Source organism: Aulostomus chinensis, chromosome 14, assembly GCF_037954235.1.
Source record: "Aulostomus chinensis isolate RoL2024-O1b breed Wild chromosome 14, RoL_Achi_v1.0, whole genome shotgun sequence".
Taxonomy (NCBI): Eukaryota; Metazoa; Chordata; class Actinopteri; order Syngnathiformes; family Aulostomidae; genus Aulostomus; species Aulostomus chinensis.
Window position 1 is genome coordinate 4,153,937 of NC_141333.1, and position 25,653 is coordinate 4,179,589.

Genomic DNA, 25,653 nt, shown 5'->3' on the forward strand with positions numbered 1-25,653 from the left:
TCCCGCCTTACTGGACAAAATGAGACATCTGAGACAAATCCTAAGATATTTAAACCTCCCACTTTGATCTAATCCTGTATTTAAATCCTTTTATCCATACTGTAAGCAATTCTGTATTTAGGTCACATTCTCCAATCCTGAGACCAGTTTCTGCTGTTAGACCCATTTGTGTGTATTGTAACCAATCCTGCTACCGCCTGCATAGCCAAAGGTCTCTTCCTATTATCTTCCTTGCCAAATCTGTACGACTTTTTATAGATTTTCTAGTGCCGTCAACATCTCATCAGATCCACCAGCCGTGTCTACATGCCTGCAGTCCTAGTTTTAGTTTTGTCTCCCCCCCCCCCCCCCCGCCCAAAGTTTCCATGCAATAAAGCTGGCAGATGGAGTCTGAAGCAGGACAGAGCTAAATAACACAGCCTACGTTCCTTCTGAAGACACGGTCACCTACACAGCGACTCAGCTACTGGTCTTAGCTGAAATGCATTTCTTAATTTGAACATCTGACTGTAAGATAAATCGAGAGATGTGTGTAATCGAGATACATTTTTAAACACAGTTTCTGATGTTGTCATCTTCTCCTCCTCCAATGTCCTTGTTTTTCTTGTTTTTCTTCTGTCCTACATCCCTCTTTTGGTCTTCCTTCTTGTTGTCCTACACATTCTCTTCCTCCTCTCTCTTCTTCTTCTACCTCTGTCCTACTTCCCTCCTGTGGTCCTTCTTCTTCTTATCCTTCTTCTTGTCCTCCACCTGTGCTCTTCCTCTTCTTTCTGCTTGTTTATTTCTCTCCTACATCCTTCTTGTGGTCCTCCTCTTTCTTCTTGTTGTTCTCCACTTGTGGTATTCTTCCTTTTCTGTCTTGTGTCCTGAATCTCTCTTGTTCTCCTTCTCTGTCTTGTCCTCCACCTGTTCTTTTCCTCATTTTTCTCCTTTGTTTTTTTTCTCCTCCTCCTCATCACTGCATCTCCTCCACCAGGACTAATGATTCAGGACTGCTCACCCATAAGGAGACACTCCCAGTCAGGTCCCTGATTCTGGGTGACATCCAGCGGCCGGGTTCAGAGGCTGCCTATGAGGTGGGACCGCTCCGTTGTCATGGAGACAGTAAGTCCATTGACATTGAACTCTCATGGTTTTAGCTTCGCACAGTGATGGTGTCAATCGTTTCATTGACTGTTGCACAGCTTTTACTTCACTCAGCACGTTTAGCTGCCTCTTTGACTATTCATTGAAGACTGTGGGCTTTTCTCTGGGGGGGGGGGGGGGGGGGGGGGGTTAAGGGATCCTTTTTAAAGAACAGTTTTTATGAACCTAGCCTGGAGTGAAACAGGAGACATCTCCATCCAGATACATAATCTACATAATCTCTCTTTCCTTGAAACTAATCAGGAAAAATAGATTGATGCATATTGTCATTTCAACAGCAAGAATGCTTATTTCATGTTCTCCACTAACACCTTCTAATTAAAGATATACTATATAAAGAATTAACCCAAGTGGCATTGGTAGAATTGCTTCTGTTTTAATTTCAATCAGCTAATAAACAAATAAATATACAAATGAACGTTCCTTGCAAGATAACTCAACATGAATGAGGTGGTGTATGCCTTTGTTCTTAGCTAATTAGCTGAACAGTTGGTTCATTTGTCAACTATGAATTTCATTAAACAGCCATCATAATGAGTTTTACTGTAACAAGCTTTGTTCCAGGTTAAAAAAAAAGACTTACACCTTTTTTATATATTACAACAATAAAAAGGAGCATCTGTTAAGCACAGCCCTCATTTGTGTCACAGAAAACTTCTGGAACGCTGCGTCCTTTGACAAGGAGACATCTTACCTTCACTTCCCCACCTTTCACGGAGAGCTGAATGCTGACATCTCCTTTCTGTTTAAGACAACATCCTCCTCTGGGGTCTTCCTGGAAAATCTGGGCATCAAAGATTTCATTCGGATTGAACTCAGCTGTAAGTGAGCGCTCAACTGTTTTGTCTCATTATCATATGATTTTTTTGTGTGTGTGTGCATAAAGATGACCTGTGGGGCTGAAAGCATGACATCAATATTGTGTTTCTGACATTCTTTTTTTTCTATTCTTTCTCTATTTCACTCACTCACATGCACAGTGACACACACCTCCTCCCTAAAGAACTGCAACAGAGTTTTAGCCCTATCTTGCTGCTGCACTATTATTGCGGATGTTATGACAGTCGGTGTTGAGGTGGCTTTATATCATTATTACTGCTGTTAACATGACTGGAGCTGGGCCAGAGAGCACTTTCTAAATTCAGTTCTGCCTCTGGGCTTTTCTATCATATGGTTCCATAATCCCACAACGTTCACAGCTTCTCTCTCCTTTGTCAGCTTCAACCATGAGGGATGATGTTTTGTTCTCGCGCAGATGTCACCACTCTGCTAACTTTACCCCAAAATGTGGAGCACAGACAGGCTGGCGCTCTGATGATGGATGAAAGGACTCCATGAGGCCTTGAGTTCACCTCCCTTTATTATAGGTTACATTTTTAAGCTAATTGAGATGTGTAAACGCGGTGAAGATTAATGAGAAGGATCTAACCCAGATTAGGTTGGGAGTTTCAGTCTCAGCACATATTTAGAGTGCATGTCTTAACAATGAACAGCAGTGATGGATTGGATTTGTGTCCATCTGATGGCATACAAATCTCACTTGTATCTAAATTTAAATCGCTCGCAAGTCGCATGTTGCCTTCATGTGTCGCGTCGACAAAGTGGAAAAGAGGCCCGGATGCTCGAGTTTAATTAAAGTTACTGCAAAGGCAGACGTGGTGGTATAACAGATTCACTGTGTAACATTTTTAACAAGTAAAAGATTTACCATATGAAACATCAGTAACGTTGCATGGCTCAGTGGTAGTGAGGCCGTCTAGCAACCGAAGGGTTGCTGGTTCCGTCCTCACTTCCCCCGGTGACCATGTATCAAGCAAGATACTGAACCCCTAATTGCTCCTGATGGCCCTGTAATGGACTGGCAACCCATCCAGGATGAAAGCTCACCCTGTGCCCAGTGTCAGCTGGGATAAGCTCCACCCCCCCGTGACCCAGATAAGTGGTATAGAAAATGGATGGATGGATGGATGGATGGATGGAACATCGGTAGCTTAGTAGCTTACTCATATTTGAACACAGCACAGCTGCACCTGAGGCAGATCAACGCTACCTACCCAGTCACTCTGTACCTCTGGCATTTCTTACTCAAGCCACTCTGATCCTCTTCCCTCCTCTCTAGCCTCCTTCGAGGTCCTCTTCTCCTTCGACGTGGGGAACGGCCCATTGGCGGTCAGAGTCCTGACAAGTGTCCCCCTGAATGACAACCGATGGCACAGTGTGAGAGCTGAGCGAAATGTGAAGGAGGCGTCACTTTGTGTCGACGAGCTCCCCGTCGCCGCACAGGAAGCTCCTTCTGATGGACACATTCATCTGCAGCTCAACAGCCAGTTATTCATAGGTGAGAGGGAGGAGTGGGAATGTGTCTCTGTGTGTGGGAGAGCTTTCAAATACGCTCAAAATACCGTGAGGAAAATTCAAAGTGCAAGGATTTTAAAGCTTTATCAGAGTTTGGATTTGGGTTTTAGGAGTCAGGGTTAGGTTTTGGTGAGGATTATGATTAGGAATGGCTGGATTCTATTGCTCATTAGTATCTGACTGCTGGTGATAATTGCTGGCAGATTTAATCCTTTCTTATCTTCTTATTTTATCTTATCAACACTCCTTTAAAATTGAGCAAATGTTTCCACCCGCATCCACAAAAAGATCTGCTGAGAAGAATCTAATGAGCTGAGTGAACAAAGAGATTAGAGTGTTTTTACCTAACCTGCTCATCTCGAGAAGCCATTCAGAGAAACTAAATCGCCACATTGCACAGTAAACACTGCAAGGTATTTTGACGTAGAATAAAAGTTTTGCCACTGCACCACACAAATCCGTCTTCGGCAGCTGTTCAAGTAAAGACAATTGCAGCAGTTGACTTAGAGTAAGAGTCACTCTGAGTGTCCTGCAGTATGTAAAGAAGAAGCTGTAGCTGTGTCAACAGAGGCTGCAGCTTCTGGCCAAATTAGGTTCTCGGCTGAAAAAAATGTAGTTGCTGAGTTCATGCTTTCTCAATACCAAACAATAATTACCTTTGATAAATAACCTTGCCACGGCGCTGGTTGAGCGTCATGCCGCTGGAACAGCCAGGAGAAGAGACCGTGAGTCATCCCTCTCAGATGCTCACGGCTGCTCCGGTTGTGTTTTACTGGTGACGCTGAGAGTTTGGAAACGTTGTTTTCCTGCTGTTTTCAAGATGTGGATCCCATCCTCCTGATGTCTCAGGGAGGCCCTCTGGGAAATTATTTGAAAACAGTAAAAAATAAATGTTCACTTGGACTTCAGGGTGAAGTGATTAGATTTTGGTGGTTAAAAGTGAAAGGCCACTGTGACTGCGCATACAAAAAAAGGTTTTGAGCTGTAACCATGTAATGCATACACGAATGATTATGACACAATTTGACACAAATGTATTATTGTATGAAAAGATGCTTCAATATCTCATCAAATGACAGTTTCGATTCAAAAGTTCAACATCAATCGTCATAATTTTCCTAAAAACAAAGCAAAGAATTTTCCTGGTCATTGTTCAATGTCCTCTTAATGCCTTGTGTTTTTTTATGCCAGGTGCATTGTGTTTTCAGGTGGTGCATTTCTAAAAACACCACCAATTTCTTCAAATTTGGCACAAAACTCCACAGATGCCCCAGGATGAACTCAACACGTCTTGGTGGTCAAAGTTCAAGTCCAGAATAAGAAAACCTTTATGGTCAGTTTTTCAGTCTCTGCATTTAACCTGTCCTCTACAGAGCACTGAGCAACCATGTGAGGTGCTCAGGAACCAACTCCAGACCCTCTGTCTGTGTCGTGGTCAGGACCACCAGCTTGAGTATTGGCTAATGTACATGTTTTTGATGATGGGAGACACCGAAATACCCAGGGGAACCCAAGAAGACACAAGACGTTCAACCAAACTCCACATGGCAGGACCTGGGACAACTGGCATGCTCTGGCTGGCTAATGCTAACCCTTGGGAGGAAATCTCTTAAAAAATAGTAAAAACACCCACTGGGACACCAAGATAACCTGAAAGTTTTTATTTTATTGATTTGTTTTGTTTTGTTTTGTTTTGGGGGGGGGGTGTATTCACTTAAAATCTACACCAAATATGATCTATTTTTAATCTGGCAAATATATAAGCAGAGTGCAACTTGACTAGTTGGTAGGAAGTTTCGAGCTGCCAGGGGCTAATTCTTGTTGTGTTATCGACACTGAGGAGCCACGTGTTTCAGAGACTGTACCAGCATGCCTTCTTATCATATTTACACTGCGTGGGCATCTACATGGCTACGGTGTAGCTCGTTTGCAAAACAATAATTTGCACTGTATAACTTAACAGAGTTTGAGTTAATAAGCCATAATATTGCCTTAGGTGAAAGCATTCTCGCTCAACTTCATGTATTTTATCACCAGAGAGAGAGAGAACTGATTGTGCATTCACACTATCACACACGTTCTTGTACTGGACATAGCTATTAGTCATATTAATAAGTCATTTTATTGTTGCACTCACTGTGTTGGCTGCTCTGTCTTTCTGTTTGATTCTGTATGTAATGAAACGTGTCCTTGGCGGTGATTTTTATGCAATACCAAACCCTTTTGTACTCCCACACTATGAGGTGGGAATCTAAAGCTGCTTAAGTGGCTGGACTCCTCATTGACAAACAGGCCTTTTCCTCCGAGTCCCCCAAGGACATCTCTCTCTGACAGTTCCTCTGCTTTCACTTACTGCTCCTCCAGCCAGAGGTGGTATTTGTCATTGGCCTTTAAGCTGGAGTTCACTAAGGATTTGATTTTTTTTTTTCAATCAATATTCTAGCTTTTACCAGTAGGGAAAAAAAAAAGCATCCATAAAAGTTTTCTGTGTATGTGTTTCATTCAGTGCAGTTTTATTGAATGTTTAAATGCCCTCCATGTGCTCATATTGCATTGTCATGGGACTCCAGCCTCACAGATTATTCACTTGGTATGAAATATAGCTTTGCCTGAGGATTTCAAGCTTTTCCAGGCTCAAAGTGGCAGAGTAATACCTTGACAATTCTCATCTGCAAGAACAATAACAACTGTCATATGTGAATATAAAATAAGGTGCCAGCTTCCAGCTCTGAGAGAAATGTCATTTTGCCCTGTCTAAACTCTGTAATGTTGCTGTATTAAGATTAATCCTCAGGTGAAATGACCCAGTTAGTGGAGAGGATGAATGTCACACACCCTGCCAGATGGCTTATCAGTTCAGTCAATCAAGAGCAGCCTCAGTCGAAGCATGCAGCCACAGAAAAGAAAAATTACTGACTTGCTGAGATAGAGTTCGTGGAAATAGCAGCAGTTTATTATGTGCATATTCTTTTTGTGTCTACAGGAGGCACAGCATCCAGACAGAAAGGCTTCTTGGGTTGTATCCGCTCTCTGCAGCTGAATGGCGTCACTCTGGACCTGGAGGAGAGGGCAAGGATCACCCCGGGGGTCAGACCTGGTTGCCCGGGCCACTGCAGCAGCTACGACTCGCTCTGCCAGAATCAGGGTCGCTGTGAGGAGAGAGCCAACGGTTTCTCCTGTGACTGCAGCGGGTCAGCCTACACCGGCGCTTTCTGTCATAAAGGTACAGAGATTCAAAGATTCAAATAGACACTGGACCAGGATTCAGTGTCAGGCGATGTCTCAAAGCGGCAGCAATTGATGCTGTTGGTTTTGAGCTGTGGAGAAGCCTACATCCTCCATGTTGCAATGTTCAAGACCACAAACAAATGTTACCATTTTTGGATTTTGCCAGATGCTTGGTTTAAATTGCAGCGTTGGAGTTTTATCCATCGAGCATCATTGACTTTTAAGGTGAATCTGATTGTCATTTTCAAAAAGCTTGAACATTTCTGATGTGAAACATCTGCCAGCTGAATTACTACAATAGCGGCGGAGGAATGAGTCCTAAAACCCAGAAAAAGTCAGTGGAAATTTGAATAGGTTTTCCACTTCAATGCCTGAAATGTGGTCCATGGTAAACACTTGCTTATTATACTTTTAACATTTTATTTTGCTTATTATGATAACGACGGTAAGTGTCTCACTTGTGAATTTTGTTTTCATGTTGAATTGTGGTTCATAAACAAGTGGCTAAATGAGACTGCAAATGTCATCAAGCCAAAAGCAAAAGACACTTGAAGTTGAACTCATGTATCGCCGGTGCAGTTTGTTCATAGTGTAGCATTAGCTTCAGACTTTGAGTGATTACATTTACGCTTCTAAAAACATGAAAGCTGTTTATTTGAAAATTATCTTGCTGAACTAAACATGTAGGTCTATTAGCCTGTTAGCCACAGAGCTGATTTCCAGCAGTGATCAAAAGTCCTCTGTCGATCCTGCAGCGGTTTATTACTTTCCGCCCAAAGATTTGAGAAATATAAAGGTTCGCAAACGAGTGTAAGCTGTTCTCAGCTCTGTTAATCAGAACAACTAGAAGGAAGCAGAGGACTCTACGTGTCACAAGATCACATTCACGTGTGGGCTAATAAAGGGGTTCATGTTAAAGTTACACAGCCCACAAACACTCTAACCTGCTGTGTTCAGTTCAATAAAATAGAGGGAGCAAAGGTCAAAGCTTCACCTCTCTGAGGAGAATCCTCAGTAAGCAGGCACCAGACTGACCCTGACAGCACAGCCTCTCAACGCCTGGCTTCAAGTGACTCACAATGGACACCCGTCCCTGAAGGTCAAGCATCCAGATTATTTTAAAGGATTCTTCTAACCTACCATGGGACCCATCAAGGGCTCTTGAACAGTGTTGAAAGTCTCCATGACAAAATAGTCTGTTAACAGTGCTCAGTTTTGAACTGCAGACACTTAATATCTGAAGAGTTTCTTTCACCGACTAAAGTTCTGAAAGTAGCAATAGAGGTCATTCAAAAAGTTCTGATCTTTAATCCCTGTTCTGTGGATTGGATGCTTTTGTGGACAGTCGACTGGCAGTGTGTTTGAATATCTCCGGTATGCGTCTCTCGGTCTGACCACTGCCTCTCTGGACCATCTCAGATCATCACCATATCAGATTCTCCTCTTTGTTTCATACCATTTTCTATCCTCAGTTTCCTGTTTGTTACTCCCGCTCTTGAAAGACACCTACAGGAATTCATATCTTGCCATTATTACGGTCCAACCCCTTCAGCCCCATAAAGACCAACTGACCACAAAGCCAGTTAAACCTGTGGAGACATCATGGACTCCATTTCCCCTCCTCCAGTCAGAAAACTCAGAGCCAAACTTCAGCTGCGTCTAAACAACAGCACCTGTGCTGAAGGAAGAACATAAATATGACAGTTTTTATTTTGAGATTCTGACAGCAGTCTGTTGAAGCTCCAATAGCTAAATATTTTTTGGCACAATCATCTCCCATAGTCCCAAAGTTCTGTTCCACACAATTAGTTCTAGTTTCAGCTCTGGTGCTGCTGCCTGTCCTGTGCCAACCACAACCATATGGGAGGTTTATTCATTTTTCTATTTGTCAACAAAATCTGATCACCTACCATATATTATCTGACGCCCGTCTACAATCTCTACCTCATCTGCCTTCTTCCCCATCCATACATCTGTCTCATATTTTTTGACGTAATCCCTCACTCCCAGCTACCACCCAGACATTCTTCCGACAAGTTTTTCAAAGGAAGTATTGGACAACGTGCAGGTTACACAATTCCTCTCTGATTGTTCCCTACCCACTGTACATTTGTGGCTTAAAACTCATGTTACAGTAAGAATTTTGTACAAATACTTTTACTTTTGAATATTTTTTGAAGTTCATATTCTCATGTAAATGTGTAATACACTAATCTCCTCTGCTGCTTCGCTGCCAGACCAAATCACATCTGCCAGGACAAATGCCAGGACTACCTACAATTTGGCTTCTGTTCAAACGTTTCATGTGCATTGTTGTGAAGACTCCCAAACTGAATTGCAAAGGTAAAACACTTGGAGAAGATACTTGTTTATGAATAATGACTCAAATCAATTCCTAAATTTCAGAGCTCTCTGCCAGCTTCATGTCGACAACATCCCTGGCCTATATCCTGAAGGAGCCCTCTGAAGTGAGCAGGAACAGCAGTGCTTTGCCTTCGTCTGTCTACTCTGAGACGACTCTGAGAGGAGAGAATTTTTCTCTGAGCTTCAGGACCGGCCAGGCTCCTGCGCTGCTGCTCTATGTCACCTCTCTCTCCAGGGAATACCTGGTCCTGCTCATCAACAAACATGGTGAGGACCATCCATGCATTTTCCTTTTCACTTCATCTTCTCTTAAACCCCTTTTCAACCAGAGTGTCTTCAGATTTTATTCCCTGCACAATAACTTGCTGTAGAACAAATAATGTGACTTGAAATATTATAGTAACTGGTAGAAAACAATTTTATGATAATTTAAACATAGTAAATCATCACAATGGCAGTAACTTAAAATATAAATGTAAGATTGGTTTTGGTATGTGAAGACATTCAGAGGACTATATTTTTTTAATCATTGTTATGAATTAAATCCTCAGCAGTCGTAGTTTTCCATCCATTTTCTATACCGCTTTTCTGTGAAGGGTCACAGGGGGGCTGGAGCCTCAGTAGTAGTTTTTAAAGTTTTAATCACATCCTATCCAGCGTCTGCACCGTTGCTGTGGTATCTAATTAAAACCAAAACTCAAAGAAGGCTGGTGTTTCTTTCTACTGCTGCTGCAGCGAAAGACGCCTCAGCTGTGGCATACAGAAGAAGCTCACCGTCTGAGTCACGCACGGAGACGCCCTGTGCCCTCTCCGAAGCTGCTTGAACTGGCAAGATGCTCTGGTGATAATTAGTATTTCCTCAGGGGGAAAATAGCATTGACATCTAACTGGAAAAATGTAACGTCATGTGTACAAAACTGTGATCTCTCAGCTGATGTATCCGTTGACATTACAGTTTGTTGGTTTTTTTGTTTTTGTTTTTTTTTATTCAATGCGTGACTGTGCATTGTCGAATGTGTTATTATTTGTGTGTTTCCACAGGTGAGTTGGAATTACGGTACAAGTTGCACAGCAGCAGAGAAGCGGAGGTGTTTGCGAGCAGTGTCATGAACTTGGCTGATGGACGTCTGCACACGGTGGCTGTTAGGAGACTGGCAGACATCGTCTCCATTCAGGTGCATCCCTCTCTGGCACATCCCCGCGTGCTTGTTACTCAAGTGTGCACACATGAGTAACACGTTCCCACAACTGCAGGCTGAATGTCTGAGCTCGTTTCCTCTCTTTTTTGTCTGTTTTTCTTTGGCTCCACTCCACTCCCAGATTGGTCAACATTCATTAAGGCTACAGTGCAGGACATTCTGTCATTGGCTCGTCTGTAAGGTTCTCCGTTGTTAGTGTTTCAGCTGTAAAACAGTGGATGATTTGTACTGAGTGTCACATAATCCCGTCAGACGAGCTGTTTGGCTATCAGAGTTTGATGTATTTGGTCTGGTAACATTCAGAAGAGCTTCACAATAAAGTTAATCATCCACATTCAAGTAAGCCAGTGGAAGTCTCTGGTTTGTATGCCTCATCCAGACTTCACATCTGTACATGCACAAACTCCTAAACTGAGATTTATTTGGCAGCGATGAACTTAATGAGCATTGTGTCAACGGGTTTGGCGGAGGGCTTGAATGTAAGGCACATTAATTTATCTGAAAATATGAGGCACTATAGCTTTAAAGGCCATCTCTGTTTTTGCAAGCAATACACTACACCTTCTCTATTTTCTAAGTCTTACTGTGGCATTTTGCACCTCGGAAATTATTCAGACACTTTCCCAGAAGCAAAGTTTCATGGGTCTGCAGGTTATTTTAGTTTTGGGGTTGAAATCCATTTGAATTTGAGAGGCAGCGCTTGTTTTTCATGTAAGGTTGTTTGCTTCTCCACAAACATTTGCTGAAATTAATTCAGAAAGCATCCCTCGTACACAAAACTCTCTTTCCTGGATGGTTTGTTGGCGTTGTTTTGAGACCCTACTAACATGAGATATTCGTTATTTTCCAGGTTGACCAGAATGCCAGAGAGAACTTCAACTTAACAACTGATGTGGAATTCAACAGCATCAAATCCATCATTCTGGGAAGAGTGTATGGTAAGTGAGGCTTTTTTAGACGAGGCTTGTGCACTTAAGGCACACTCATCTGAATGTAACAGCTCTGGGGTGTTTTGGCTCATTCAACAAAACATTGTTCTGGAGCCTTCTGCTATTTTCTATTCATCATGTTGGGCGGACCAGAGGGAATTCTGCAGTCTGTACAACAGCTGTGCTGCTTTTAGCATTCAAATGGTCACAGAGGGAACTTTGCCTGTGATTTGCCTGACAATTTGAAGTCACTAAAGGTGGAGTCACCCACTTAAGTCATTGTTATATGGCATTAGAAGGATTTTAGAGCTGGATACGGGAGGGTACACTGCTTCAGTAAATGTCAGTGATAGCGCTGTTTTTTCACTCCTCCAGAAGTTATTGTCAGGTTACAGAGCAGCGCAGGACCTGGAAATAAATTAGCATTGTAGAAGGTGTGGTTCCCTCCTCTCAGACTTTTTTGAATGGGTTTTGCCTGGGAAACGGTCTGTGGTGAAGACAAGCTTTTGTCCGTCGTGTTCTACAGGATGACATTTTTTTGTAAATACCACACTTGTGAATTATGAACCTTTTTCTGTGTCTTTAGGAAAGCAGTCGCTAACAAGTGGCTAGTGGTTGGTTGGTTGTTGAGTCCGTTGAACTTAACCTCAGGAAACGCAGAAGACCAGATATGGTGACTCACTTGAGCAATGCGTCCATGATGAAGTGTGTTACGGGGCTCCACTGGCTCTCTAGAGAATGTATTTACCCTTCAAAAATCATAAAAGTGGTGTTTATCAGGAGACAGGATTTCACAGAACAAAACGTGCAAATGTTGTAAAGTGCGTCTCATAACTTATTTTCTGCAGTCATCCGACATCCAACTTGCTTTTTGTTTGGATGCTAACTTCCTGGTTGGCCTACACAAATCTGTATGTCTGGCAGCGCTGCTGTGTTCCCAGTGTGAGCAGCATTACTATCATTATCACTCATGTCTGTCTACCTGAGCCGGGCTTCAAACAGCTGTAATAATTATAGAAAAGCTCCTTCACTCTGTATGGTAATGAGGAGAGATTGAAAAGAAGAAATTACTCAGAAGATTGGAGTCAGCACCCTGCTTTTCACCATAACAACCAATCAGCCTGAGCTGATGTGGGTGGGGTCATACGAAAACAGGAAGTCAGACAGCACAGCTCCAACTTGATCATGACAGCTATTGCATTTCCATATCACTCACTACTATTCTGTCTACTGCAGGTTTCACTTAAAAAAAAAAAAACAGGATTCATTTCTTATCACTCTCCAAAAGAGTGCTTTACACTCAAAGTGCTGGTTGACAGGACGCTGTCACCTTTCACCCACTGATCTCATCACTGCGGTATACTTACATATCACACCAGATCTTCGCTTGATCTAAACACCCATCAGTAAATGTATTTGCATTGTATAATTTGCTTTTTGATACAAAGAAACAGAGACTGGATGGGAAAAAACACTTGCGTGAGCCCAAACTGAGCAATAACAGGCTCCACATGTCATGTTTGTATTTACTGAAGCTCTGATGTGTGGGAGGCGCATGTCGTGCGCAGGCGGTTGTCATGCGGTGCAGGATCTATGCAAAATTTACCCATTATATGTTTTGGCCTATTTCTTATATTTTAGGTTAAGAATTATGCAATTGAAGGTTTATTGGAGACTTTTGTGGTCTTTGACCTTCAAGAGTTTTTGGCAATGAGAAGCCAAATGAAAGAGGAACGGTTGGCAGTCTGCAACCAGTCACGCTAATGTCGTGTAAAAATGGACATAAAATGGCAGTCCATCCAAATTAGTTTAAAAACAAACAAAGTAATATTCAAAATAGGTTTGAAAATAAAACGCTCTGTATATGCAATGTATCATCACCAGGATTCAACATTTATGGGGGAACCTGACATCGAAAAAGTCTGCCAATAATAAGTCATAAAACTTAGGCCTCAAAAAACTTCATGCAGCTCATGTACACATATAAACGCACGTAATCAGCAGGTTGCTGCTCACCAAAGCTGATACTATAAATATTCATACAGTTTGTATTCAGAACCGTCTGGAGCAGGATAAAGGAGCCTTACAATTATTATACACGGACAATTCAATATACAGAGGGATGTTCAGAAGCATTTGACTGACAACCAGTTCCTGTTCAAGATGGATTTCCATCCACAAAACTGTTTGTCTGATGACAATCTAGTGCCTCAAGTTGAAGTAAAGTTTGCAGGAGTCCTTCTTCCGCACCTTTTTGCCAAAAGTGTCCTTCTCCTCTACAGCCCACGCATCCGTCATCTGAGACGAAAGGGTTCTCTTGTTCTAGGAATATGGGAACATTGTAAATTGAAGAACCCTAAAGGTCAAATGAGCACGTGTTTCAGATGTAGGAGATGCAGGAGTCCAACTTGATGATTGGGCTGTTTTTAGGTTCTGTCTTTTTTCTTTTCTTTTTTTTCAGTTTTCCTTTTTTTCAGTCTGGCCATGTTTGTATCTGACCCCCTGTGAGTCAGATAGTCACCTCCGTATCAGAGAGGCATAGAAAGACTTGATATACTGTCACTCCCTGCCAGTCCTGTTGTCTATCAGTCTAACTAATGGAGCGAGAGAACGGAGGGATGCTCACAGAGAGAGATGGGGAGAAAGTGAGAGATGGTGATGCAGGTGGAGCAGCTGGGAGGAGGTGGACAGTTCATAAATTCAAGGCCAGACTTTGACAGTGCAAACATTGAAACTCTCCGAATTTTTTTTCCATCTCTTTCACCATTCTCTCTTAACCAGTTAGTGAATTTTTAAGACTTTGCAGTCACAAAAATCTCCATCAACTCAAATGATCATTTTCTTTCACATAATTCAGTTCGGGACGTGCACAATGCATGCTGGGAAAATCGTATCTTTAAACCAGAGAAAACGGTAAGTGTGTGTTTTTCCTAAACAATAAAGAGTTCCAAGGGCACTTTGAGAGCACAGACCTCCATTACAGTCCATGTCATATTTCCTGAGAGATTAATGAAGATGCCCGGATGTGCCTCAAAACGGAGTATGATTTTTTCCTTTGGCCAAGATCCACCTTCACCACCCAATCATGAAGACCCTAATCCTGCTGATAGAGCGGTACTCGTGGAGCCCAGACCTTCTCCACCACCAGTATAAAAAATATTGATGTATTTGCTGTTTCTAATGGACCTGCCCCTCTGGGTTTTCTTGGTCGGTGCTGGATCCCGTGTATTCCTGCTGGCTGACAACACAATCAAACCAGCAGATGTGATTGAAAACAATATCCATGGCAGAGGTAAATATTGGGTGTGTGAATGCATCACTAAACAATCATCTGCTGCAGCTGTAACATCCCACTGAGTCTTCCCTCCATCCTTTTGCCCCTCATGTTGCAGGTCAGTCAATAGCTATGCATGAAACATGACACAGACGATTCAAATTCACATCATTTCTCTCACGTTGGAGTTTCACATTCAATTAAAACTCAATCCAAGCTTGATCAAATATACAGCCTTCTCCTCTCTGGCCACTCTGCAGTTGGAAGAGCTTTCACTGAAGGTAATAACTTAGATGAATGGCAGTGATGGGCCGTGAGATCAAATTGCACTGCAAAAACAGTAGTTCACTCTGACATTTATTGTAACTGAACACTTCATCAACCACTGTCACAACAAGCTGAGAGCTTAAGCTAAAAGTGATGGTTTGTCGCTTGGTTTCTTTGTGTACCAGCTGATCTATAGCCAGGTTCTCATCTTGAGTAGTGACTTTGGGTGTTCACTTTCCTCCGCCACGTTTTTTTTATCGGTCGTTAGAAGTCTATGAGCAACAGTTTCAGTTCCTGTGACAAATCCGTGGAGCTGCAGTAGATTTGTCGGCAGGTGCATGACGAGGAATCTCGCCAACTAACGGTCGGACCTGAAACTCGACGGGTTAACCAGGAAATGGTATCTTTTATTCATTTTTGGACTGTCTTGACAAGTATGATCCTGGATCAGTTCCATAGAAAAAATCATTTCCAGTGCACTGGTTTTTCCTTCACAACAAAAGCAGCAATATTTTACTGTTATCGTTTTGTCAGAGCCGATTTGAGAGCTTTTTTTCGTAAAAGAGCAAGAGTCAAGCACCTCGGAGCTTGTTGTAAGTGGCGAAGGTTAAGTTACCATCGCCTCGTCTCTTATTTCTGCTCTGTGTTGTTCACAAAATTACACAGAGCACTGTGGTAAGTGCAGGTTTTTAAACATGAGAAAACCTTTAAATAATGTCATTCGACCACTTTCCTGTTGCAAGCAGGAGAGTTGCCTTTGTTGTTTTCCTGTTGCATCACATTCAATGTCACAAATGCATCAGAAAAACAGGGTCTAGAAATAATAGAGTAGCAAGCAACAGGAACGGCAATGACTGTGTTTCTGTGGTTGAACTTTTACAAGTAATGAAATGTAAAAAAAAACAAACAAGGACCTTGCAGTTGTTGCTTTGAAAGGATATTGTAGGAATGTCAAATTATGGTGCTGAACATCAAAAAAAATCACTGCCCGTGAAATAAACATTTGTGGTTGGTGAATTTTTAGAATTTCCTGAAGTGTGTCCTCCTCTGAAGAAGGTAAAAAGACATGGATAGATGCTATATATCCCGACCATCAATGCATCATCATCAAGATAAATGAATAGTGAATCTTTTGATGTGTAATTGGATCCGACTGGTGATGAGTCTTATCTTTTCTCCAGAGTCGGAGGAGCTGGATGCCGAGCTGAATACACTGGCCTCTCTCGGCTTCACTGGCTGTCTGTCAGCGGTTCGCTTTAACTCCGTCAGTCCTCTGAAAGCTGCTCTGCTCCACCATGACAGTCCTGTAACCATCACCGGCCCATTGGTCCAGTCGAGCTGTGCTTCCTCCTCGTCCGCAAATCCCTATGCAGCAGAAACCACACACTCCTTATCAGGTACAAGGAGCAGACTCAGCTCTTTATGCAGCTCATATTCTTCCATGTAGGTTGCCCCTCACTCCTCTCCTGATGTTGGAAGGTAGCTGGCGCACCTTTCTTTGAAAAAACAGCATAGGGCTGTTCATTAGTCTCTTTATGGGCTCATTAAGCATCCTGATCAGTGCGCCGGCAGAGTGATGGCACAACAAAAGGCAAGATTAGCCAGACAACTGTAGTGAAATCCTTAGAGACCGGGCTGAAGCTTTTAACAAGCCCCGTCTGCACTCGCTGACTGATGGAGCTCAATCCGACACTACCTCTCTCCTCCCTAGCTCCCTCCATACTTTACCTCCTCATCACATCACACCCTTTTTTTTGGCTCTTCATTAAAGACCTTACTTTGTCCATCTGTCCGTCCCTCTCTGGTGAAGGTGATAGCTCAGGAATGCCTGGAGGGAATTTGATTACATCTGGCACAAACGTCCACTCGCACTCCAGGACGAGCTGATTAGAATTTTATCAGTCAAAAGACAAAGTCAGACCTTCTAAAAGACTTTTTAGGCAAAGCAAAATGTCCCCAAAAATTCTAACAGGATAAAAGGATTAAGTGATGATGTTTTATGTCCATCTGATCAAAGGTTAGCCTCACTGGGACTCACAAACTCAGGAACAGAGGGGATTTTGGGGGGGGGGGGGGGGGGGGCTTCATGTTTCTTTGCACTCAACTGTCGTATGGATGTGTTGTTTTATTAGATTGTTAATGTTTGAAATAAGTGATAAAACAATAAAGAGGAGTTTCGGAGTCGGTGGCACTCCTCAGGGGAGTGTATAGATCGTCTTTACCGCCAGGGTAATTCACATGTGTGTGAATATACACACTCTAGGAATCGTTAGCTTTTACACCAGACTACAGGCAGCTGGGACACAATGACTGACAGAGGCCTGCTGGGGTTAGATTTTCTGCAAGAGAAGAACAACTGTACCTAACCTCTTCAGCCCTAAGGGCGCCGGAGGTGAGGTTTTCCTAAAAAGACAAGATAAATCAAGACTAGCTCAGCAACTATCAGGTCCGTGTGCGGGATCTGGGACTCCCTGGGTAGGTAAACCTTAGAGAATATTCCTACAGGGTTACTGTTGCCACCTCTGAGTTATTTGAGATGAAGCAAAGAAAAAATGTTCAGTTTTTCACCCAGGTTATTTATTTTATTTCTCTAGTTTAGACAGTGGTATTTCTGCGGATAAGATCATGCTGTCATCCACTGAGTCTATTCACTTACTCCTTGACAAGAACTGGACGAAATTCTTCACAAATACCACCAAGCACATAGATTCTCAAGCAGTCAAGTGGACACTCCATTTGGCAGGTAGTTTTCTTCTTCTCCTCTGTTAATCTCCTTTTCTTTGACTCCTCGCTGTAGACCAGCCTGCTTCGGTGGATCCAGGTCAACCTTTAGTCAACGCCATCAGGAGTGACTCAGCTCTGATTGGAGGTAACGCAAACTGGGACCAGAAAACCAAAGACAACTCAGGATGTAACGTTTGTGTAGACGAGCTTGAGCGTCATCAAAACAAACTAACACTGAGTGAGGTGTTCAAGGATTTTGGAGGCTAAAAGCACTATAACAAAACTATAAAAGCACCAACACTGAGACTTGTCTAATGCCGTCAATGACCAAATTGGCGTATCGTGATGTCCACAGAGAGTGACAAAATAAACCTGTCCTTCATTTTTGCTCTCTGGCTGATCCTCATTCCGTTCTAAGCCACTTAAAGTTCTGATGAGTTGCTCTAATTGGCTTTTTAATTCTGACATGTTTTTCTTGCGCCCTCAGTAGGAAGACATTTTGCGTATCATGTGGAAAATCGAACCATGTCATTTGCCACTTAGCTGGTGTTAATTTCAGAGTGTGTGTGTGTGTGTGTGTGTGTGTGTGTGTGTGTGTGTGTGTGTGTGTGTGTGTGTGTGTGTGTGTGTGTGTGTGGGTGTGTGTGTGAGTAGTGGGTCTGCTGTCCATTTTTTACAGGTCTGTGAAAACAAAGACATTTAACACACATCACGCTTTGAACTCTTGATCGACTTGCATGTGCTCGACTGAGGCGCAAACATCAGGAGGATGGAGAGTGACAAGAAGCACCCCCCCCCCCCCAAAAAAAAATACACAAGACATTTCTCACAGGATAATAAAAGCCAGAAATAGTCTGGTCTGATCTTCAAACATTTACTTTATATCTGAATGATTTTGAAGACCATATAGATTTGCCTGATTTTGATCACATTTGTACTAATCTGGTGTGACCTGTAAAGATGTGCTTTAGGTGGTCACGTTGTAGTTGTGTGGCTGGTTTAACTGGTGAATCACTGGTAACTTGTGAAGGTTCAGAGCTGAAATCCCACCTCTTAGATGTATGGTGAAGGTTACTGCACTTGTAGATATAGACAATAATCGAATGTATTGATTTCCCTTTGTTTTGATCATCTTTTGGTTTTGTTCTGTGGACTGTGAAGCACTTTGAGGTCCCTTGTGTGCATGCTGTGTAGACGACTGGCCTCGTCGACAGGAATCGGATCATTAAACTGGAGGTGTTTACATCAAATACAGAATGAACAGCTGATCGCTGAGGAGATTTCAGCTTTTGTGTGTAATGAAGCAGAAGACCAGCACTTGTGTTCATTTAGTTTGACTGGATTTAATTATCTCCAACAATGGTTATTTTTGATTAATCACGTACTTCCTCTGCTGCTGCTGCTGCTGCAGCACTATTTTCGTCTGAATTTTTCAAAAACAAAACCATTTAAAAAGCAAGATTAAAAATGGCCTCAAAGATGTATTGATAAGAAGTTCTGTTTCTGTGCTCTAGGGGTCATTGCTGTGGTGATCTTTGCCACCGTGTCCGCGTTGGCCATAATGACCAGATTCATCTGCAGTAAGAAAGGAACATATCGGAACCAGGAAGTAAAGGCAGCGCAGCCTGACGACGGCCACGAGTTCCCCTTCAGCAGCCAGCCAGACTCCCAGAGAGCTCCCAGTGAAAACCAGAAGGAGTATTTCATTTAGCAGCAGCGGTGACCTCTCATGGAACTGACAGGACAGAGTGGCGTGATTTCCCGAGCGCTCTGTGCTTCATAAGACTCTCCAGAGCTCTGATATGTGACGTCAGCAAGGACGATTTCCTTTGTTTGTTTCAAGTTGTAAATATTATACACTTTGCACATACTGGAAAAAAAATGTTGACTTGCAGCTGTCATTCAGAAATGTAAATGGTGATTTGTGTGATTATTCCAATATATTTCTCTGCCATTCCGAAGTGTTACTATTAATTTAGCAGAGGGAAATTCACTGTTTCAGAAAAACTAGATGTTTGGACTTTTGGATGATTGAAAAGCGTGTTTCTAGAGCTCAGCGGTGAAGTCCACATGCAGATCAGCTCTCGCCCCGACGTGAATCTCCCATTCAATTCCTCAATTGACATTTCAGTTAATTCCCTGTATCAAGAGTTGTGCACCAGGAACCAAGACGAGCAGAGCGCAGCTGAAAAGAAAACCAAGACTGTGTATAATTACCCTGAGAGTTAAGGAACTACTCAACCCATTAGGCATTGCAAATGATTATGCGTCGGTTAACTTAACTCTGTTTCATGACCAATGCACCATTTCGGTGTTGCTAGCTAATGTTCTAAATTCCTTGTCATAAAAGTGAAATCATGTTTCCAGGATCCCCTCCCATGAACTTGTGGAACTCAAAATGGCCGCCAGTTACTGGTTCAGTATATATTATAAAGCTAACAGCGATCATATAATGAGCTTCTCTGTAGAGAATATGAATGGGATTTTCACTTGCGGCACCACGGTGGCGCTCGCTGCTGAGCTCTCCTGGGGGCTCATGGATCTTTTAGATGTCGGAGCCACGTTTATCAAAACGGTAAAAAGAGATTCAAGGGATTTTCACAGCTAAAAGATCAGCCAAAGTCCGTTAACATCCATCTGTTCTATCATTCCAGCACCTCCTGTAGATAAGAACACAAAAAAGTTTGTCAGAGGGATTTTATGTCACTGTGCTTTTTCTTCATAAAATAAAACAATTTTACACCGATAAGATTTTTTCTTTGAACTTACTTTGCGAATGTGCCATCTGCTCCCGACAGGTGCCACATTCACAACCCTCACAATCGTTGACTGGAACAGTTTAAACGGCGCAGTCGACAAAACACTGTCACCTTCCTCCCTTCATAGACACTGTGTGTGTTTGCTGAAGCTCTAATTTGTGTTTAGCTGACAGGGAAGGAGAAGATATATTAATATTGCATATTCATACCGTCTCTGCAATTCGTTGGGTCGTGGGTGGATTGTTAAAGCAGGATCTCTAATGTAAATGTAGAAAATCATTTTTTCCATCTCTGTAGTTCCTTCTCTGTGCTTTTACCTCATTACAGCGTAGGTGAGCTGCTTATTTCTCTTTGCTCTTTCTTCCACATTTTCAAGCACATTTTCCACTGAATGTGTTATTTTTGAAGACTTATTCTAATGAATTCCAGTGCATGTAAAGCTCAAACTAACGAGCCAATTGCTGAGTCCAAGTCAGTACTTGCCACCTGTTCAAAGGACAGCGCAAGACTACTGTATGATAACGTGTTCAGTTTACCCATCAAAGGCTAAAATGAAATAATATGCAGAAATTTGTAATCAGATTATTCAACTCTTCACCTTACACAGCTGAATACAGGTTGAATTCTGCCGTGATGAAATTCGCTGTCTATTTTGCAGGAATGTGGTCTGTCTTCATGATGACGGCAGTGTACAAATATATGGCCACCATCATCCCACAGCTCTGGTTTCACTGGTATCTACCAAACCACGTCATGAGTTACTCAGACTAGAGTGGTGTGGGGAGTTGGATACACAGCTCAAACACACGCATCATTTTGAAAGTTCAGATTGTGTCTTGTGGTGTAACTTTTAATGCAAACAACATTAACGTTGGGCTTTTGACATTTGTGCACTGATAACATGGTGTTCCTCGTCACTGAGTAACCTTACATCCTCTTGCATGACTCCTTGCAGCCTTTCTTCCTCTTTTTTTCCCACCATAATGCTTCAAATTGTGCAGATCCCCAGCTATACACATTTATGTTAAATATAAAGTTCCACAAAAATGTAGAAACAGTTGAAGGTTAATTAAATCCACCTAGCAGCACGTCTAAAGCTCCTGACATGTTTTATTCATTTAATCAGCCCAAAAATGAGGAGTAAAAAAGATATGTTTCGATTTTAATATGGCTCGAAGTGAGGGTGCTATTGATTGATCTTTTCACCTAATTCTAGTCGCGACAACAAATTAGCATATTTCACTGAATGCCAAACGGATGCCAAACTGATGAAAATGCAAAGAGTGATCAAAATGTGCTCACGAGCTGTAAATGTCTTGGCTCAAACGAACCCCTCAAAGATAATCAAACATACATTCAATAACCGAAATAAAGAACACACATAGACGTTCAGTACTTGTGGATATCACTGGCACTTTCTTCCATTCAGTGCAAAATACCACACAGCATTGCTATGTTCCTGCCGGTCGCTCACATTGTTTAAACAGCAAATGCACTCACACCAAATTGTGCCCCCTCACCTGTTTTGGTCCAGGGATGAGGTTTGATCTGGCACATGAAGGAAACTTTCAAGGATTGCATTCAAATCCCAGCATGGGGGAGTCACTGACTGTAGCAGCAAATAAGGTGTTAAAAGGCAGCTGAGCTCTTTTTTTTTCCCTCTGTTAAATGGAGCTGAAATACAGCAAAACTTTCCCTTTCAGGAGCAAATTAAATTAACATAAATTTGCATCCCAGATTGTTCCTCCGAAAGACTTTTAAGGGAGGGGTTCTTTTTATGCACTACATGGCATTCTTGAGAAGTATTAATATGATTCAGTCTGCAGAGTGGAGATAAAAACGGGGTTGAGTGAATTGCTAAATCTAAAACACTCAAGAGATTGCAAAGTGTCTTTTTATGATGCTTTCTTGTTCCAAAAGATGGCTGTTAAAGCAAATAAAGGAGCACGACAGTTCAACAACAATAACTGGAGTTGATTCTGTCACAAAGCAAATAAAACTCTGCTCAAATACTGCTTGTGAGAAGTGACAAATTTCTCTTACAGAAATTATTCGTTCCCATCCCCACATCTGAATCCCTGGTGATGCATCTTAAGAAGAAAAATGTCTATCAATGCACTTTTTTAACAGCTCTTAAAAAAAAATTTGGAGCTACCAGCAACATTTTATAGTGAGCCACTGGTTGACATTCATCCAAATATTTCCCTACATTTTCGAAACTAGCAATCAGTTTAGAGTTAGAATGGAAAGAGGACGGACGGCACGGTGGTGCAGTGGTCAGCACTGTCGCCTCACAGCAAGAAGGTTCCAGGTTTGAGCCCCGGCTGGAGCACAGGGTCTTTCTGTGTGAGTCTCCATGTTCTCCCTGTTCCTGCTGGGTTCTCTCTGGTACTATAGCTTCCTCCCACAGTCCAAAGACATCAAGAGGGACCAGGTTAATCCAGACTCTAAATTGACTGTAGGTGTGACTGTGAGAGCCAATGGTTGTCTGTCTCTATGTGTTGGCCCTGCCATGGACTGGTGACCCGTCCAGGGTGAACCCCACCTCTCGCCCGAAGGCAGTTGTTATAGGCTCCACCCACCCGCGATGCTTAATAGGATAAGCGGTAGAAAATGGATGGATGGATGGATGGATGGAAAGAGGTCGACTCACCTGCAAACTCTGGTAGATTTGGGTGAGAAACAAATTCAGATGTTTCATGCTCATTTGCCCTTTTTTATTTCAGCCTATTGACTCCTCGGATTGGCAACCAGTAATGATGTTTTAGTTTTGCTTCTGTTCTTTAACTGCAGTCCCAGCTGAATGAAGCTGAAGCAGACAGGTTGAATTGCAGCAGAGAGTACAGAGCCAAGAGCTGAGTAATACATGTACAGAGTCATGTGACGCAAGATTGAATGCAAATTACATCACTTTTCTTTACAGAAAAAGCCAGGTGTTTGCAGAATTTTTTTTTGGAGGAGGGGTTAAGAATCCGGGCTGCACGGTGGTGCAGTGGTCAGCACTGTGGCCTCACAGCAAGGCTCCGGGTTCGAGTCCCGGCTCGGGCGCGGGATCTTTCTGTGTGGAGTTTGCATGTTCTCCCAGTGCCTGCGTGGGTTCTCTCTGGGTACTGCGGCTTCCTCCCACCGTCCAAAGACATCAATTTGGGGACGAGGCTGATTGATACTCTAAATTGACCGTAGGTATGAATGTGAGTGTGAATGGTTGTTCGTCTCTGTATGTTGGCCCTGCCATGGACTGGCGACCTGTCCAGAGTGAACCCTGCCTCTCGCCCGTTGACGCTGGGATAGGCTCCAGCCCTCACGCGACCCTTACTAGTAAGGAATAAGCGGTAGTCGACGATGGATGGGTTAAGAATCCATGTTGCTGCCTGAGGTTGCACTCTCACCTCACTGTTCACATTTGTTCTTCATATTCAGTCATTTTGCTGTTCTCATAGCGCAGCGAAACATAGAAGAAATACACGACAGCGTGTTCGCTTAATAGAGCTTTTCGATCCATATGTCACTGACAGGCTATTCTACAATCCCGCTACTTTATTTCAAAGTTTTTATTGTTGACTAATGTTTCATTAGCACACCTTCATGCTTACACGAGTCCAGCTTACCTAAATATCACAAGGAAATCATTTCTAATTTAACCTGGGTGTAGCATTGCACGGCTCACTGGAATTTTGATTGAATTTAACACGCTACTCACTCAAGGCTGATGTCAAGTGTTGTGAATAAACAGGCTCTCACCTGAATGAAGTGAGCTGATGAATGCTTACCCACGCATATGAAACGCCAGTAATCAGCAGTGAAAGACTGGCAACTCTGCCGCCTCTGCCTGCTGCATTCTGGATGTGGACTGGATAATTAGTGGTGTTCTTCCTGATTAGAGATCTGATGATGCTACACCGCTGCATGCTGAAAGAGCAGCGTCTGATTATAATGACAATGCAGACCTCTGCTGCTAGTTTGTATATGATCATTCTGGATAGTGTATGAAGAATAACAATGTGGTCTGAACAGTGTTTAAAACATGCTTGAGTAATTGCCAAAGTGTAACTGGATTAAAAGGGGAAACAGGACATATGACAGCCATGTTGAGAGGCTGTCCCTTCTGTTGGCTACCAGTCCCATTTCTAATCCCACGCAGGGTCACCAAAGAGAATAGTAGCAGCCCTAAAAGGTAAACTGACTACAGCACGTCTGCCTCTCTGGACTTAATGAACAGAGAGAACAGAAAAAAACATCTGAACACAACCAAAGGCTGTTAACTCGTTTGCCACCACTGACGAGATCTTTGGGCAGGCACTGTCATGTGGAAGCGAATGCTATCGCACACTAGGTGTCAGAGTACTGTACATCCACATCCAAAAACAAGCAAAGAAGAAGCTCTGGAAACCAGAAGATGTAGCAGACTGATCCACGTTGGTGCTGCAACCTGGCCACTTTAGTCTAGGAGAGGAGGCACATGGCTGCCCTGTTTGTCTTGTCCAGGTTGATTGCTATTGTTTTTCTTTTTGTCAAAGTATATGATCAAAGTAACCCCATGAAAGTGAGAAAAAAAGAATAAATAAGAATTTCAGAACAATCCAAAAATGATTTTCCCATTTTCTCTTACGCTTCTCTTGCGCTGTTGCAATGGATGACCGATTAGTTCGCTTCTTGTCAGTATAAGTTATTGGGTGTTGCCTTTGGTTTGATTGAGCATTTACAGACTCAATAGGAGGGGAGCCAAATGAGGGTATGCATGTCTCAGTTGTTGCACTAGCGCCCCCTCTGGTTGGTCAGGGTGCTTGTTCAGAAGGGGAGCTGGTGGGAAGGCTGTGACCCTCCCATGCACTATGTCCCCTTGGACAAACTGTCAGAAGAAAAGAAGCAGCTGGTGACTCTGCATGTAGCCAGCCAGCCAGCCCCCCCCCCCCCCCCCCCCCCCCACACACACACACACACACACAGAGCTGCAGAAGGCATGGGGCAAAGAGCAGGACATCTTGGGGAATAGGGTTGCTTGCAATGTCCAGTTGAAAGGACCAAAAAAATGGATTTTTGTAGACGTTACAGTATTGTCATGTATATAGACATGAATAGACATTCATAAAAATGAATGTCTATTCATGTCTTGCAATTGATTGAACCTTGTTTTGGTTAGAGTCTGTTTTATTTTGACACCCCTTTCTTCTTGTGCCTTTGGTCCCTCTACTTCCTGTCTTTTTCCCCTCCCTTGTATGGGCTCACTAGCATCTAGTTCATCCATCAATCCTACGCCCGATTCCTAGTGTTTCTCATCCAGCTCCTCCCCTGTCTGCCCACGTGCTCTCCAACCTGTTTCTTGTTGTGTGGTTAAATCTTGTTGTTTTTTTACTTCCGTCTTCTTTTCTCGGGTCGGTCTTTGTCACATCCCCAGTTATTGGCTGTCT

The 25,653-nt window shown here is 42.8% G+C and overlaps 1 protein-coding gene across 2 annotated transcripts in view; it reads left to right on the forward strand.

Annotated features, from left to right (window-relative positions):
• Nucleotides 1-20,369, forward strand: part of LOC147249478 (contactin-associated protein-like 4) — a 73,331-nt gene extending 52,962 nt beyond the window's left edge. For both annotated transcript variants that reach the window (XM_086223252.1, XM_086223253.1), the window contains exons 15-24: nt 977-1,104; nt 1,797-1,967; nt 3,266-3,484; nt 6,485-6,724; nt 9,136-9,360; nt 10,135-10,268; nt 11,143-11,230; nt 15,944-16,159; nt 17,560-17,631; nt 19,001-20,369. In XM_086223252.1, the coding sequence (XP_086079378.1) occupies nt 977-1,104; nt 1,797-1,967; nt 3,266-3,484; nt 6,485-6,724; nt 9,136-9,360; nt 10,135-10,268; nt 11,143-11,230; nt 15,944-16,159; nt 17,560-17,631; nt 19,001-19,197 (1,690 nt within the window). In that variant the 3' untranslated portion in view covers nt 19,198-20,369. The remainder of the gene's footprint in view (nt 1-976; nt 1,105-1,796; nt 1,968-3,265; nt 3,485-6,484; nt 6,725-9,135; nt 9,361-10,134; nt 10,269-11,142; nt 11,231-15,943; nt 16,160-17,559; nt 17,632-19,000) is intronic.
• The last annotated feature ends 5,284 nt before the right edge of the window (nt 20,370-25,653 follow it).